The sequence below is a fragment of the Protopterus annectens genome, chromosome 3.part1 (assembly GCF_019279795.1).
Source record: "Protopterus annectens isolate FY-2018-M chromosome 3.part1, PAN1.0, whole genome shotgun sequence".
NCBI classification, from domain to species: Eukaryota; Metazoa; Chordata; order Ceratodontiformes; family Protopteridae; genus Protopterus; species Protopterus annectens.
In genome coordinates this window covers 1,014,663,530-1,014,680,330 of record NC_056732.1, presented here as the reverse complement: position 1 = coordinate 1,014,680,330, position 16,801 = coordinate 1,014,663,530, and the positions used below count along the sequence as shown (strand labels likewise).

The window sequence follows — 16,801 nt, the reverse complement described above, 5'->3', positions numbered from 1 at the left end:
GAAAACAGAGATGGAAAAACAGCAAAACATGATTATATATATATATATATATATATATATATATATATATATATATGTATATGTATATGTATAGTATCTGGGAGATGCAGCGGGGGTGAAGTTAGAATTGGAGGTGCGACAGCCAAATGGCACAGAGCATCAAAAGTACTGCGTGACAATGAAATGTAAGACATACAAAATGCATATGGCACAGTAACCTTGGCAATGAAGATAGAACAGTTGAGGAAGTTGAGGTGATGAAGTGACTGAAACAAGTAGGATGCACATTATGGGACAAAGAAATGAAGGCATCAGCACTGAGGTTAAAGTGGCTCTAACTGCCAAGAAGGTCGAGGAGAAGAGAATGAGGTGATTTAATCATGTGCAAGAAAGGAGAAGACAATTTGGTAAAGCAGATTTGGGAGAGACTTGAATAAGCCAAGCAGAGCTAATGATGTCCTGCCAAGATACATATGGACAGCATGAAAGATCACCTGCAGCATATGTCACGACAGTTGAAGACAGGAGAGTGGCACTGAAGAGAGGTGGTGACAGTTGACATAACACTTCAATGTTATGCAAACTGGGAAAAAGAATGATGAGGTGGCTAATGTTTACTTCAAATACAGCTACTGAAATCACTGCAATGAAAGGATGGTATATGCAAAAAAAATTACCAGGAAGGAAAGAGGTTGTGGCCAAGACTTAAAAGTTCAAAGCTAAGAAAAATAGTGCTCAATCTAAGCAAGCAAATACCTGAAAGGATATGGGAATCGCAAAAGTGCAAAGAAAAAAACGAGAGGTAAAATGCTTTGGCCAGGAAAGGCAAGAGGTCACATTCACAAATCTCACAGGCAAGGCTTAAGCAACAGATGCAAAATCAATATGCAATAATAAAATTATTTCTCTTTCAGCACTGAAAAGGTAACCATCCAAACATGAACTGTGATATATCTACTAAGACATACTAATTAACAATTTTGCATTTTCCTAAAAGGACACTGCAAACTGCTTGACTGTCTTCTAATGAATAAAAGTGAGAAACGCTTTAATGAAGGCATCCTTCATCTTTATGTTAACAGGCGCATGTGGCCATCACAGCACAAAGTACTAAGTGAAGATATGCCACTTCAGCACAACTAAAACAGTATGATGCACTACGCAGATTGGCCTCATAAATAGGAAAGCACCAAATGGAGAAAAATGCACATATGTCTTTTTTAAATGAGCTGCATCATTTTCAGTGAAATATTAAAAATGCAAATGCCTTTAGAATAGACTTTGAATGGCAATTTATCTCACAAAGGATTAAACTGCTTTCCATCACGGTGAGTTTTGCTGGTAGAAACACTCTGAAGGCCCTTACTCATCCCAAGCCTAATGGTTTTGTTAGTCTACTGGCTGACAAAGCAGAGGATGCGTGCAGCATCATGTACAGGTAAATGCAGAGCCAAGGCTGTGATCTGGTTTCCACAACTGCAGATAGCTGATCTTGAAAAATGTGAAGCTAAAGAAAGTACAGTTGTGTACACTTACCATAAATGTAGATGTTAGAGTGTATTCACTGTTGCAGTCATTACATTTGGGTTATCTGCCTCCAGGTGGCCCTCAGCCGGCCTGAATATCAAAGTCTTGGATTCCAGCGTCGATTGCTGTCTCTTCCTTCCATGATGTCCGATCATCAGGGGTATAAAACATGCAGCCAACATCATTACATCAGTTTTTCTTGCCCCAGATGTCAGGTGCCCCCATAATGGAAAGCAATTATATGTTAGGTTACACCTCCAACAAAAAACAAATACACCATAAAGCTGAAATACACTAAACAAGAAAAAAAGTATAGCCAAGAGAAGTCAGGAGGCTGGAGAGAGGGCAACCAGGACTGCAACAGTGAATACACTCGATCATCTACATTTATGGTAAGTGTACACAACTGTACTATGTTCGTGTTTCACTGTTGCAGTCATTACATTTGGGTTGATTCCCAAAGCTAAGGAAGGGAGGAGGAAGTTTAGAGAGCATTAGGACCAGCTATTAAGCCCTGCAAAACTGCAGTGGCAAAACCAGCTCTGAATTTAGAAAAAATAGGCATGTGGTAATGCTTGGTGAAGGTATGTACAGAGCTCCAGGTAAGCAGCTTCTTGGATGTCCCTGGTAGGGACACCTCTGAGAAAGGCTGTAGAGCTAGATGCTGCCCTGGTGGAATGTGATCTTATCCCCTGTGGGGTAGGTTTTCCATGGTACTTATAGCAGAAATGAATGCAATGGCCTATCCACTTAGAAATGGTTTGCTTGAAATGGCCTTCCCCTCTGCCCCTGCAGCAAAGCCAACTGTTCAGATTTTCTGAGAGGCTTAGTCCTGTCCAAATAAAATCTAAGTTCCCTGTGCACGTCCAAAGAGTGCAGTATTCGTTCTCCTTTGTTTTGTGGATTTGGGATAAAGGTAGGCAAATGAAGGGACTGATTAAGGGCCACACTAGACACCACCATGGGCATAAAGGAAGGAATGGTCCTGAGGGACACCCTGTCTGCATGGAAGATGATGAATGGCTCCACTGCCATAAGGGCCTGTAATTCAGACATTCTTACTGCTGAAGTGATGGCTAGAAGGAAGGCTGGTTTCCAAGAAGGGAATTTCAAATCTGCAGTTGCAGCTGGCTCAAAAGGAGATAGAGTGAGTCTTTCCAATACAAAGTTAAGGTCCCAGGCTGGACTAGGGGCTCTCCTGGGTGGTGTTAAATTTTTGGCCCCTCTGAGGAATTGCTTTAGCAGGGGGTGAGAGAAGAGGGGTGGCTCAGCATTATAATGAGCTGAAATGGCTGAGGTATGAATTTTAATTGACAAGAAGGAAAGGCCCTTGTGGAGCATCTCTGTTAAGTACTGAAAAATATGCGGTAAGCTGGGCACCGTTGTGACCATTCCCTGAGTGTGGCTCCAGGAACAGTTTTTTCCACTTTTCAGCATAGGATTTTCTAGTACTAGGCCTCCTTGCCTCTAGAATGACACTTAGCACCTGCTTACTGAGGGGTGTTATTGGAGAGCTCAAAGAATTAGCCAGGCTGCAAGGTTCAAGGCTTGAAATTGAGGATGCAAAATCTGGCCCTCCTGCTGGGACAGCAGGGAAGGGGTCTGAGGCAGGTGCCATGGTTCCAGCAGTGACATACTGCGCAAAGGGAGTACCAGTATTGGCGTGGCCAGTCTGGTGCTATCAGTATTGTCCTTGGTTTGTTCTGTTTGATCTTTAGCAGAACTTTCGAGAGGAGAGGCAGAGGAGGAAAAGGCATAAACTGAGAGGCTTTCCCAGGTGAAGGACAGGGCATCCACTTTCCAAGCTTGACTGTGGGAAATCCTTGTGCAGAATTTGTCTAATTGGTAGTTCTGAGGGGAGGCAAACAGGTCTATCTCTGGATTCCCCCATTTGTTTCTCAAAATGTTGAATATCTTTGGTTCCAGTTTCCACTTGTGTGGGTCCATGAGATTTCTGCTTAGGTCATCTGCCAGTGAATTTAGCTTGCCTGGCAAGAATTGAGCTTGTACGTGCACTTCGTAGCTCAAGGCTGTGTTCCACAGAGCCATGGATAGTCTGCAGAGAAGGTAAGAGTGCCCACCCCCCACTTGTTTATGTACCACATAACAGTTGTGTTGTCTGTCTTTACCAATAATTGTCCTGGAAGAATGTGGCCCTTGAAGGCTGTCAGGGAATTCTGTACAGCTAACATTTCTTTTTGACTGATATGCAGGTGCATCTGACTCAGGTTCCATTTGCCTGAATGCACTGCCATGCCAAGTGAGCCCCCCATGCATAGTCTAATGCTTCTGTTGTTAGGGTTTGGGCATCAGGGGGTAGAGTGAATGGGAGCCCCTTATTATGGTAGCAGGCCTCTGCCCCAACAAAGGAACTCAGTCTTTATGCAAGGTATGATAGGAATCATCGATTCCAGGTCCTGAGAATGTTGACACCATAGGCTTTTTAGATACCATTGTAGTTTCCTCATATGCAGTCTTGCATATAGAATTAGTAGAATGCAAGGGGCTATCAACCCCAGGGCTTGCAGGATTTTCCTTGAAGATAGTTGGGTCTTTGTGGCCAGTAGTTTGAAGTAGGCTGTCGAATAAACTTGTTTCTCTGGCATGAGGTAAGCCATCTGGGAAGTTGTGTTCAAGCTTGCTCCCAGGAATACAATTTGTTGGCAGGTACTAGATGAGATTTCTTTTCGTTTATTGTGTACCCTAGTGAAGTTAGAAGTTTCTTTACAAATGCCAGATGTTTTAGTAGCATGTCCTGGCTTTCTGCATGAATTAGACAATCGTCCAGGTATGGATATATTCGAATATTTCTTTGCCTGCAAAATGCAATGACTGGAGCTAGACACTTTGTGAATACCCTGGGCGCAGTAGATAAGCCAAAACGATGTGCAGAGAACTGATAGTGCATGAAGCTTGCTCTGAAGTGTAGGTATTTCCTGCAAGATTCCCTTATTGGAATGTGCAGGTAAGCTTCTTTAAGTCTAAGGTCGCCAACCAGGCATCTTTGCCTAGCACAGGAAGCAGCTGTTGAAGTGTTAGCATTTTGAATTTTGGGATTACCAAAAAGGTGTTTAGAATAGAGAGGTCCAAGATAGGATACCAGGAGCTGTCTTTTCTGGGTACCAGGAAGTCTCGAGTAAAAACCTTGTCCCCTTTCTTCTGCTGGGACAGGCTGAATAGCCCTGATACGTAGAAGAGAAAGAACCTGCTGTTGAGCCTCTGCCAATGATTTGGGGGTAGGTCTGGCCAACCGTTTGGGGTTGGTAAGGTGTGGAAGTGGAATCTGTATCCTGGGGAAACTATATTTAAAACCCATTTGCCCTGGGTAATGAGTTCCCAGTATTTTGCATGCAGTGCGATCTTTCCCCCTAAGGGAGCATGCAGTAGAGTAGGACTGGGAAGGTTTAGGGTTAAGTCATTGTGACAGTTTTCCATGGGGGGGTGTCTTACTACTTCCACCTTTGGAAGTGGGAGCCCCCCAGGGCTTAGGCCTACGAGTACCTTGAGACTGTAGCCTAGGTGGTCTGTTGCTCCTGCGTTTGGACTGAGAAGGCCTGGAAGAGACATGAAAGGCCCAATTCTTAGAACCACCATGCCTACTAAATCTGGGTGGCTGTACTTGCAGGAAATCTTTAACAGTTTGCATAGATTTAACTTTTTCCTCCATCTTTTTAAGTACTACTACTGCTTTGTTGCCAAACAGGCTGTCTTGGTTTAAGGGAGCATCCAGTAATTTAGCTTTAACATGATCTGGCAAATTTTGCTCCTTAAGCCAAACATGCCTTCTAAGAACAGATCCAGTGACAGCAACCCTGCAAGATGCTTCTAAAGAGTCAAAACCACATTGCAAAGTATGCTTACCAACTTGTTCAGCAGAGTGCATTAAATCCTGTAATTCTTTATGTTCAGCACGGTCAAGAATCAACATAATTTTCTGTTTAAGTAGTCCCATAATATGCTGCTGATACTTTAACATATGAAACTGGCAATTTAAGGCCCTAATGGCCAAAGTAGCAGAAGTGAATACCTTCTTACCCCATCTGTCCAAGGCCCTGGAATATCTATCAGATGGGGTAGGGTATTTGGCAGTAGTAGCCTTAATGCCTTTAGGTCTCTGTGAAATGGTCACTGGGTCCGCAGTAAGATTCTTGAAAAGGAACTTGTGAGAGTCAGGTACTCTGTAATACGTGTCAGGTTTCCTGGGAGCAGGAGGCAAAGTGCCTGGGGTCAGTCTAGATTCCAGGAAGGCATCATCTATAATGTCCAGGACAGGGGGGGGATAGCTAAAGGCCTATGTGGAGGTAGGAGTAAGAATTCCCTAAGCCTCTTTTTGGAGTCAGAGTAATCCTGGCTTTCCCAGCGGAGAGTCTCCCTAAGAGTGTACAAGGTTTCACCAAAAGAAAAATCTTCTGGAGGGGAAGCAGAGGGTATGGAGTCCTCTGCAACAGAATCCTCATACGCAGATAAGGGCAAATCCTGTTAATCAGAAGAAACAGAAATTTCAGAATCCTGATCAGAAGACTCAGAAGGAAAATCAGTTCTAGGTCTCTTAGAGGGTGAAGGCTGGCGTCCCCTAATTAGCCATTCCTATCATTTGTTTTTTAGGCATACGGGCCTGACCATGCTGTTTGGATGTCGGTTTTCTAGGCGTGGGTTGAATTTTAGACCTTGAAGAAGATGGCGTTGGTTTGAAATGCAAGTCAGTAGGCCTGAATACACCCTCAGAAGCCGGTGCCTGCAGAGCGGCTCTGGACCCATCCAAGGTAGAGACATCCACAGGTTCCATAGCTGAAGAAGCATCTCGAGGCATACTGGACTCCAAATGGGTCTCAGCAGAGGCCTGTGAATCTGAAGTAGCGGGTATTAGGGGCTGCAAAAGCACCTCACTGAGTACCGGCGGACTGGCGACTAGCTGAACGGAAGTGTCGTCGGCAGCTTTGGACCTATGTGGTCTGTCTCTGTCTTTATCTTTACGTTTTTTGGAATGTCAGTAGTCGGGTGGCTTACCAAAGCCATTTCTGGATAATTAAACTGAATACCGAAATAGTTTGATGCAAAAATGAACAAACAAATAGTTTGAGGATTGAATAAGGCACAAAACCGACAGCGAGGGACGTCGTAGTCTGGGCCTAGGCAAGGAATGCAGTATGAATGAAAATCTTTATGAGGTACTTGCTTTCCACAGGTAGCCAAGAACCAGACTCGGTAGTATCAAATAAATCGGACGGTTACCCCCTGGCTACAAGCATTTTGATCAGTTTGTCCATTTCCAGCTTAACTGTGTCAAAGTCAGAGCACATTCTGGCTATACGCGTCTCTTTAGATTTCCCAATGGAGTAAAAAAGGGACAGACTGAGTGTGAAGAACAGTTACAAATGTTTGATCGCCATGGTATTGAACTAATGGAATTTATTGTTAGGGTTAACAATAAAAAGATTGATGAATTACTAGCTGAAATTGATAATAAGAATGAAATCATTTTGAATGATGTTAATTTTAATAATTTTTTGGGCAAATATAATGGAGTACTTGACAAGGTTGAACTTGATGTGGGTAACAACATAGAAAGGAAAAAGTGTAAGTTGGTGGGGGATGAATTTGAATACACTAATAATTTAGCTTACCCTTTGCCCAAAGCTTATACTGAAGTGGGGAAAGACAATGTAGGCAACCAGAGGGTTGACAACTATAACACTAGGCCAGACTCTACTCAAAGGGAAGGTGGTAGGGATACTACATATGACCAAGATTGTCCCCCTCTAAGGAGGTCCAAAAGACTTCAAAATAAAAACAATTTTAGGACTGACAATAATGTTTTTTTAGGACAACAGGGTGGGGGAAGGTGAACACTTACAGGAATCAGAAACAATGGAGGAAGAACAGTTACCACTAGATATTGCTTCTTGTGATAATACAACAGTGAGTAAAGCAGATGAGATTACTACTTCATTCGGGGGAGACCTACACACATACCGGGGGTTTAATATTTTCAACTATCCAGGTGTTGAAGTAAGTAAGGACCTTTTTTCGCTTTTAATGAAGGGAATAAAATTTGTACCATCTAGGAAGGAGGATGCTTGTGCTGCTTTAACTGAATTTAAAATTTTCACTAGAAAGATGAACTTGAAATATCTGTTTAGGGACAACCCTTCATATAATGAAAAGAAAAAATTAAAAAAGAAGAGCTGTTACAACCCATCTCTACACCCCCTTATAGGGACATTTGACAAGATGTGCTCCCAGGAGATGTATCAAATGTTGAAACAACACAAATATAAACAGTACAACTTGACTAAAAAAGAAAAAAACTGTTAGAACTAAGAAGTAAGTCTAGTTTGAGACTCATGAAACCGGGCAAAGGTGGGGGGATGACTACTGTTAACACTAAAGATTATAACAACAAAATATTTGGTGTGTTACAGGACGAGAATAAATTCCAGTGTGTTTCTAGAAAGAAAGAAACATCGCTTACAGGAAAATTAAAATGACACTGGAAAACTCTCAACTTCAGGGAGTTATTAATGAAGAAACCTACCATTTTTTGTATAATGAACATCCAAAAATTCCGGTGGCCTTCAGTATTCCGAAGACCCATAAAAATATTTATGATCTCCCATACAGACTTATCTCCTGCCAAAACAGTATTTTCTACTCATTAGGGTTTTTTGTTGACCGGGTGGAGAGGAAATCCTTAACCCATATTGACCATGTGTTAGTAGACTCTCAGGATTTTTTGGGTCGGATAAAGGAAGAACATTATTGTGAGGAGGTTAACTTTTCCACAGTTGATGCTGTGGACTTATACACTTCTATACCCCACGAGTTAGGCTTGGAATATTTTCATGAGGTACTAGTTGAGAAAACTAATTTGGGGAACACCATGGTCAATTTTATTATGGTGTTAATGGAGATTATTTTGATTAACAATTTTCTTAGTTTTGGTGGGGAGTTTTTCCGCTAGACAAACGGTATAGTAAAGGGTAATAGTTGTGCACCTTTCTTTACAAACTTAGTCATGTACCGTTGGGAAAGCGAGTTCATTTTTAAATGTCCATTTAAAGACTCTTGGGTGGTGTAATTAAGATTATTGGATGATCTTTTCATTCTTTGGAAAGTAGGGGACCAACATACCAACTTCTTAGATTTTCTTAATCTTTGTGATTATTTTAAATTTACTGGTAACAGTGGTAGCTCTAGAATTAACTACCTGGATGTGTGTATTTGAAAGGACTCAAATAAGTGTTTTCGGTCTAGTGTTTACCGAAAACCCACTTTCTCAAATGACTATCTTGAGTTCCGGAGTTGTCACCCCCACTTTGTGAAAAGGAATATAGTGAAAGGTCAAATGGTGTGCACAGCCAGAATGTGCTCTGACTTTGACACAGTTAAGCTGGAAATGGACAAACTGATCAAAATGTTTGTAGCCAGGGGGTACCCGTCAGATTCTGTGGTTACCATTGGCGAGCAAGTCACAAGTGAATGGGGTAACAGGTTCAAACCTCTACTTGGGGTTAGCCAGAATAAGGAACTTGAAGTCACTCACCAACCAAATAATGACCTCTTATTCTATGGTTCTGACTTTTGGGGACACTTCGAACCTCATTAAAGAGATTATAAAGAAAAACTGGGTTTTATTCAAAGTGAACCAAGAATTGATGGCTGTTTTAGGCGAGGTACCCATTTTCTCCTACAGGACCAACAGGAATTTTGAAAAACTTGTTAGAACATCCTATTGAGAGTAAGAACAAAAATATTAAGGGAACTATCAAGTGTGGGGCATGCGAGTATTGTAAATACATTATCTCATGCCCTACTGTTTGCTTACGTTCCAATGACTTTGAAGTTAGGTTGGCCACAGGAACTTGTAACACCAACGGTGTAATCTATATTGTTGTATGCCAGGGTTGTCACAATTTCTATATAGGTAAAACAGAAAGGAGGTTTCAGAGAAGAATTTATGAATACCTATATAGTATTAGGAAAAGGGACGACAACAACACACTTTTCAGGCATATTAACCTCAATCCTGACCACTTTTTCCATTTTGGTATTTTGGAGGTGGCAGGTATGGACATTAGAGGGGATGACTGGACCAACAAATTGGATAGGGCTGAAATGCGATGGCAAATTCGTTTGAATGCCACTGTAACCCCTAGTATTAATGACCACATTTGTATCAAGCCAGAGTTGAAACATAGGGCTACTAAGTTATAGTACTGGTGTTATTATACACCATACTTGTCAAACACTTTGTACTAGTTCAAAGTTTTATTTATGTAATATGTATTGCTGTTTTACAATGATTTTTTAGGGTGTATGTTTTTAAAGTTTAATTAGTGTGTTAAGTGGGGGGGACTGCTTATTTGAGGTGTGTCAATGATGTATTACACAGTTCTGAAGGCGTCTTGGATGACGAAAGCGCTTGACTGACTGTGTTATTACTGAGTCTTTCTTGTTGTGGAATTAAACATTTTTATTTGATACTACCGAGTGAGTCTACCTCTTGGCTACTTGGAGTGGTGACTCTGGTTTTTCTTGGTGCATTTTTTCCACTCCGTACACCTTTTCTTTGTTCTTGGTGCTCTTCACAGGTAATACAATTGTTAACTTTTACTGACATCAGTTTAGAGCAAGAAAAAAGATCCCCAACGGGGTACTTAGCTTTTTTGAGGACTTTGGTTCTGAAACTCGAAAACGAAAATTTCAGGAGTCGGCCGACAGGCACTTGCTAACAGCTTCTGCTTCGGGCACCGCACGGCAAGAAAGACTGATGTAATGGAGTCGGCTGCATGTTTTATACCTTTGATGACCTGACATCATGGAAGAAGAGACAGCATCCGACGCAGTAATCCAAGACTTTGATATCCAGGCAGATAACCCGAATGTAATGATTGCAACAGTGAAACAAGAAGAACATCTGCAAATCAATTACGGTCTGAAAATGGGATGAAAAAGTACATGGAAATGTCAATAGTAATGAAACTATAAGATGAATAGCTGCAAGGTTATAAGCTTGATCTTAGGAGACACTGGCATACATGGGATGAAAGCTGTAGAAAAGTATCATGCACAATGAAGTAAAATGTGAGGCAGATGAAGAATGTTCCACGCTGGTCTACAATGTGCAAGCTACTACACGGACATCTTCAGAAAAATCTTCTGCTCTGAATCTTAAGTTCTTTAACTATTCTTTTAAACAAAAATCTCCACTATAACTGTAGTGTGTTTTTCTTCATTAGCCCATCCCACATGATATAGCAGTCATATAATGTTAAGCAGACTTAACACACCTTAGCTTAACTCTTCCCCCACATTTTAAGTGCAGCTGACACATTTCTAAAGAGCCATATAGAATAATGAGAGAATAATTTTTGACAACCTATTTTGTATCAGATAAATAAAATAATAAATCACTTACTGTAATTAAACTAGAAGAGCTTAATGTGTTGACCCAGTATTTATTCCACAATAGCTCGAGCAACTTCCTATCAAGGGATGACTTAAAATAAGATACTTCCAACGCATAATATCTAATAAAAGACAAAAAAGTAGTTGTATAATGGTTTTCAAACATCAAACAAGGTAAGATAATATGCCATTTGCTGGTGTTCGTGAGTCAATAGAAATGTAAACTTGTCATACAAATAACTCCTCCACTATACAAGGCAAATTGCATAATCTGGAGCACAAAGATATCTATAACATTTCTCTACTTATGGTATTGGTACAAATCAGGGCTAGGACTAGGAACAGAAAGGACACACATTTCAGTGCAACTAAGCTCAAGATCAATTACGCAGCAGGTAAATACTAGTTATATTTTAAGTTTCACTGTATGTTCATGCGCATTCCAGTTTTCCAGAACCAGATTTTCAAATGTTCCTACACGATAAGCAATGGACTACCACTTTTGTGTGGAAAGCATCTGATACACTAAGCTACAATTGACAAGTTTTTCATTGCATCTTTTTTTTTTGTAAGGGGTAAAGCCATTGGTAGTAGCAATTCTTATTAAACAATGTTTACACTGAATGAAAACAGCCTAGCATTCTACTATTTTAAACTTATTTCAATTATTTACTTTATGTGAGTATGTGCTCATCTGCTATAAAACCAACAACTGAGACAATACTACACAAATTTACATCATTACTGGCCTTCTATTATAAAAAGTGAGAAAACACTTCAACACAAATCTTCTGAGACAGTCAGTCAACACACAGGAGTTTCCTAATTTCCACAGTCTCAATGGTAAGGAATTTCCCAGCAATACCCATGATTATGGCTCTAGCCTATTGTGTCAGGCCCCACCATTCTAAGGTGACATCAACTCAAGACTGCATTGCCTGAATAAGGAAATTATACTTTGAACTGACGAGGACAATTAAGTACAGTGGTAATTAAATGACAAGTTGGCCACAACGGACAGTGTAACTTGCAGAAAGTAGCCTACAATAAATACACCTCCACAATTATATACCATAAAAAAAGAAATGTATTGTTGTTGTTATTCAAACTGATGAAATACCTCTGTCAAAGGTCAAGGTCTACTGCTGAAGTGTGTACATCATTCAATGCACTATACCACTACTTAGATAGGAAGTACTTAACCAGTTAGTACCTATGGGTAGAATCCCAAGCAGTGCTGGGTGGTGCAAAGATGTTACAGAAAACAATGCAGAACATACGTTCATAGGTAAATACTAGGCTAACAGCCCCAGAAGGCCTTTCTAAGCCTAGCCATGTTTCCCAAATGATACTCTTAAGATTATTTAAGGGGTAAGTGTAGGCTTGGGCATGGGCGGCCAAACATTTACAGTCTGCCTCTACGTAACAGAGACATAGGTGTCAGACCAGTGGTACATTTCTGATTCTCCATCCACTGGTCCAAGTTATGCTTTTATTGGGTTACAGAAGAACTCTGTTTCACGTGGGTGGGAGGCCTGTTCCAGAGAAGGGATTGTCTGTGAGACATATACCTGTCCCTCTAACACATCCTATTTATGTTGCTGGAGGGGTTTACATCACTAGACTGGGCAATTCTGATGCTACTTGTTCTGCAGATGTGCAGCATGTTCCATCAGAGAAGGATCAGAGGGATGCTTTGTAGACCAGGCATATATAGTCTCTCAGCAGTCTGTAGGAGACCAATTTCAGGGATAGGGCTTTGAGGTGGTCTATGTAGAACATGCTGTTTACACCCTTTATTCTTATTGGGAAGAACCTTGATGTTCCATATACCTGGTCAGATACTTACCAAAGGGGTGTTATACTCAATGCACTAGATGCCATACCCTTGCTTATAAGCTGGGCAACATACAATGATTTCCTTACTATAGAGACAGAGGGATTAAACTGATCAGTCACAGCATGAAGTTATGGGAAAGAGTAGTGGAAGCTAGGTTAAGAAGGGAGGTGATGATTAGTGATCAGCAGCATGGTTTCATGCCAGGAAAGAGCACTACAGATGCGATGTTTGCTCTGACAGTGTTGATGGGGAAGTACAGAGGTGGTCAGAAGGAGTTGCATTGTGTCTTTGTGGATTTAGAGAAAGCATATAACAAGGTGCCTAGAGAGGAGTTGTGGTATTGTATGAGGAAGTCGGGAGTGTCAGAGAAGTATGTAAGAGTGGTACAGGATATGTACAAGGGTAGTGTGACAGCGGTGAGGTCTGTGGTGGGATGCGTTTAAGGTGGAGGTGGGATTACATCAAGGATCAGCTCCGAGCCCTTTATTTGCAATGGTGATGGACAGTTTGACGGACGAGATCAGACAGGAGTGCCCGTGGACTATGATGTTTGCAAATGACATTGTGATCTGTAGTGAGAGTAGGGAACAGCTGGAGGAGACTCTGTAGAAGTGGAGATATGATCTAGAGAGAAGAGGAATGAAGGTCAGCAGGGCTAAGACAGAATATATGTATTGATTGAGAGGGAGGATAGAGGAATGGTGAGGATGCAGGGAGTAGAGGTGGGGAATGTGGATGAGTTTAAGTACTTGGGATCAACAGTTCAGAGTAATGGTGAGTGTGGAAGAGAGGTGAAGAGGGTACAGGCAGGATGGAGTGGGTAGAGAAGAGTGTCAGGAGTGATTTGTGACAGATGAGTACCAGTAAGAGTGAAAGGGAAGGTCTACAAGAGGGTAGTGAGACCAGCAATGCTATATGGGTTGGAGACAGTGGCACTTACAAAAAGGCAGGAGTCAGAGCTTGACGTGGCAGAGCTGAAGATGTTAAGATTTGCACTGGGTGTGACGAGGATGGACAGGATTAGGAATAAGTATATTAGAGGGTCAGCCCAGGTTGGAAGGTTTAGAGACAAAGCCAGAGGCGCAAGATTACGTTGGTTTGGACATGTGCTGAGGAGGGATGCAGAGTATATTGGGAAAAAAGATGCCAAGAATGAAGCTGCCAGTTAACAGGAAAAAAGGGAGGCCTAAGATATGGTTTATGGATGTGGTGAGAGAGGACATGCAGGTGGTTGGTGTGACAGAGCAAGATGCAGAGGACAGGAAGAAATGGAAACAGTTTATCTGCTGTGGCGACCCCTAACGGAAGCAGCCAAAAGAAGAAGAAACAACACATGACTGTCAAAGGCCAGGTTACCATCTACATGTGCTCTCAAATCCCCAACGACTGAAGCCTGCTCTTAGGGGTGTATTACTAATGAGGTAGTTTCCAAGGGTAGCAGTCTTCCTATTATGCATCTGTTGACACTCACTTTTAGACCATGGTTCTGACACTGGGTATTGGTCTCAGTTAGGCCTTTTTGAAGGGTGTATGTGTCTTTGGGGGAATTTATGGCTGCAATCATCTGCAAACCTGGTCAGCCAGAGACCCATGGTGCTGGCCTTAACTTCAGAGAAGTAGATGCCAAAGGGAGCAGCCAAAGCACCGATCCTTGAGGAACTCCAGTACTGACTGGCCTTTTTGTAGAGGTACACTCTTCTATCCTAACTTCTTGGTTCCTATCTGAGTCAGCTGGCTATCCTGTGGGAGACACAGGAGTTCATAATTAATTTTATGAGTCTGTCTAGAATACTTGAGTGGGGTACTGTGTCAAATGCTTTAGCATGCTTAAGGTAGGCAGCATGCACCGTTCTGCCCTTGTCCATTGCTTTGCTGACCTTCTCTAAGAAGTCCACCATGCTGAGTAAGCATGATCTGTGCTTGATGAAATTAAACTAAGTTGGATCCAGTGTCTGAAGACATTCTGTAACAATGTTTATTATTTCCAAGATAATTCTTTCTATGACTTTGCATATGGGACTAGTCACACTTTTGGATGTGTAGTTACTTGAGTCCACAGATGGCCCGCCCTTGGGCAGAGGGATGACTGTTGTAGACCTCCATTCACGTGGCATGAAGCCTGTCTACAGACAATGGTTAAATGATGATTCTAGTGGTCCTGGACAGGTTATGTTTCATGTAATTAAGAAGCCATCCTGGGATATTATTTGACCCCATCAATGTAGTTTTCTTGGCCTTGGAAAGCATATTGAGGATGTGTAACTTAATGATAAACTTGGGAAATTATGCTTGAGGTTATTTCCTGAGGGAGGTGTTGGGGGGAATAAAACTGAGGCTAAAGGAGGCTAAATTTGTCTGCCAGTATATTTGCTACGTCTTCTGGCTCAGTACAATTAGTTTGGTACAGTGTTGTGTACTGCCTTTGAGGTTGTGGACACAGCTGAAAAATTCCTTGTGATGGTCTTTGGCCAGGGAAGCTATTTTTACCTCAGACTTTGACTTTGGTACACTTGGTTAACCCAGAGTTGTTTGTTTAGACTTTTGAGAAAGTTTTTACATTGCAGGGAATTCCACTTCCTAATTTTTGTCACGATTTTCTTCCTTTTGTTAAACAACCTACTGATGCTGGGATTCCAGCAAGGTGGCTTGTTTCTTGAGTTTGTCCTGTGCTTATTCTGGGTAGGTACAGCCAAACAAGGAGGAATGGTGAAAGTCAGGTGGCTGGAGGGAGGGTAACCAGGACTGCAACAATGAATACACTCGAACATCTATATTTATGGTAAGTGTACACAACTGTAATATGTTCTTCATGTTTCACTGTTGCAGTCATCACATTTGGGTTGATTCCCAAAGCTAAGGAATGGTGGAGGTAGTTAAAGAGCATTAGGGCTAGCAATAAGGCCCTGTAAGACTGCTGTGGCAAAACCAGCTCTGGATTTAGAAAAGAAATGCAGGTGGTAATGCTTGGTGAAGGTATGTACTGAGCTCCAGGTTGCAGCTTCCAGGATGTCCCTGGTAGGGACGCCTCTGAGAAATGCAGCAGAGGTAGATGCAGCCCTGGTGGAATGTGTTCTTATCTCCTGTGGGTTAGGTTTTCCATGGTGTTTGTAGCAGAAATGGATGCAGTGTGCTATCAAATTTGGAAATGGTTTGCTTTGAAATGGCCTTCCCCTCTGCCCCTGCAGCAAAGCTAACTAGCAGCTGGTCAGATTTTCTGAGAGGCTTAGTCCTGTCCAAACAGAATGAGCCGTCTGTATATGTCCAGAGAATGCAGTATCCTTTCCCCTTTATTCTGAAGATTAGGGAAAACAGTAGGCAAATGAATGGACTGGTTAAGAGCCACACTAGACACCACCTTGGGCATAAAGGATGGATTAGTCCTGAGGGAAATCCTGTCCGCATGGAAGACAATGAATGATTCCACTGCCATGAGGGCCTGCAGTTCACACACTCTTCTTGCTGAAGTGATGGCTAGACGTAAAGCTGTTTTCCAAGAAAGGAATTTCAACTATGCTGTAGCAGCTGGTTCAAAGGGGGGGGGGGGATGAGTTTTTCCAATAAAAAGTTAAGGTCCCAGGCTGGAGTGGAAGCCCTTCCGGAGGGGGGGGGGTCTTAAATTTTTGGCCCCTCTAAGGAATTGTTTTAGTGGGGGATAAGAGAAGAGAGGTGGCTCAGTATTATAATGTGCTGATATGGCAGAGGCATGAATCTTAACTGAAGAGAAAGATATGCCCTTGTGGAGCATTTCTGTTAATCTAGAATATGAGGTAAGCTGGGCACCGTTGTGCCCATCCCCTAAGCCTGTCTCCAGTAACAGTATCTTTTCCACTTTTCTGAGTAGGATTTTCTAGTACTAGGCCTCCTTGCCTCAACAATGACATCCAGCACCTGCTTACTGAGGTTTGCTGGAGGGGAGATCAGGGAATTAGCCAGGCTGCAAGGTTCAGTGTTTGAAGCTGAAGGTGCAGAATCTGGCCCACCTGCTGGGACAGCAGGGAAGGAGTCTGAGGCAGGTGCCAAGGTTGT

General features: G+C 42.0%; 1 protein-coding gene across 1 annotated transcript in view; it reads right to left on the bottom strand.

The window, feature by feature from the left end:
- COPS5 (COP9 signalosome subunit 5) overlaps positions 1-16,801 on the bottom strand; it is a 1,046,649-nt gene that overhangs the window by 84,228 nt on the left and 945,620 nt on the right. The window contains exon 6 of the mRNA XM_044067164.1: positions 10,946-11,057. Coding sequence (XP_043923099.1) covers positions 10,946-11,057 — 112 coding nt within the window. The remainder of the gene's footprint in view (positions 1-10,945; positions 11,058-16,801) is intronic.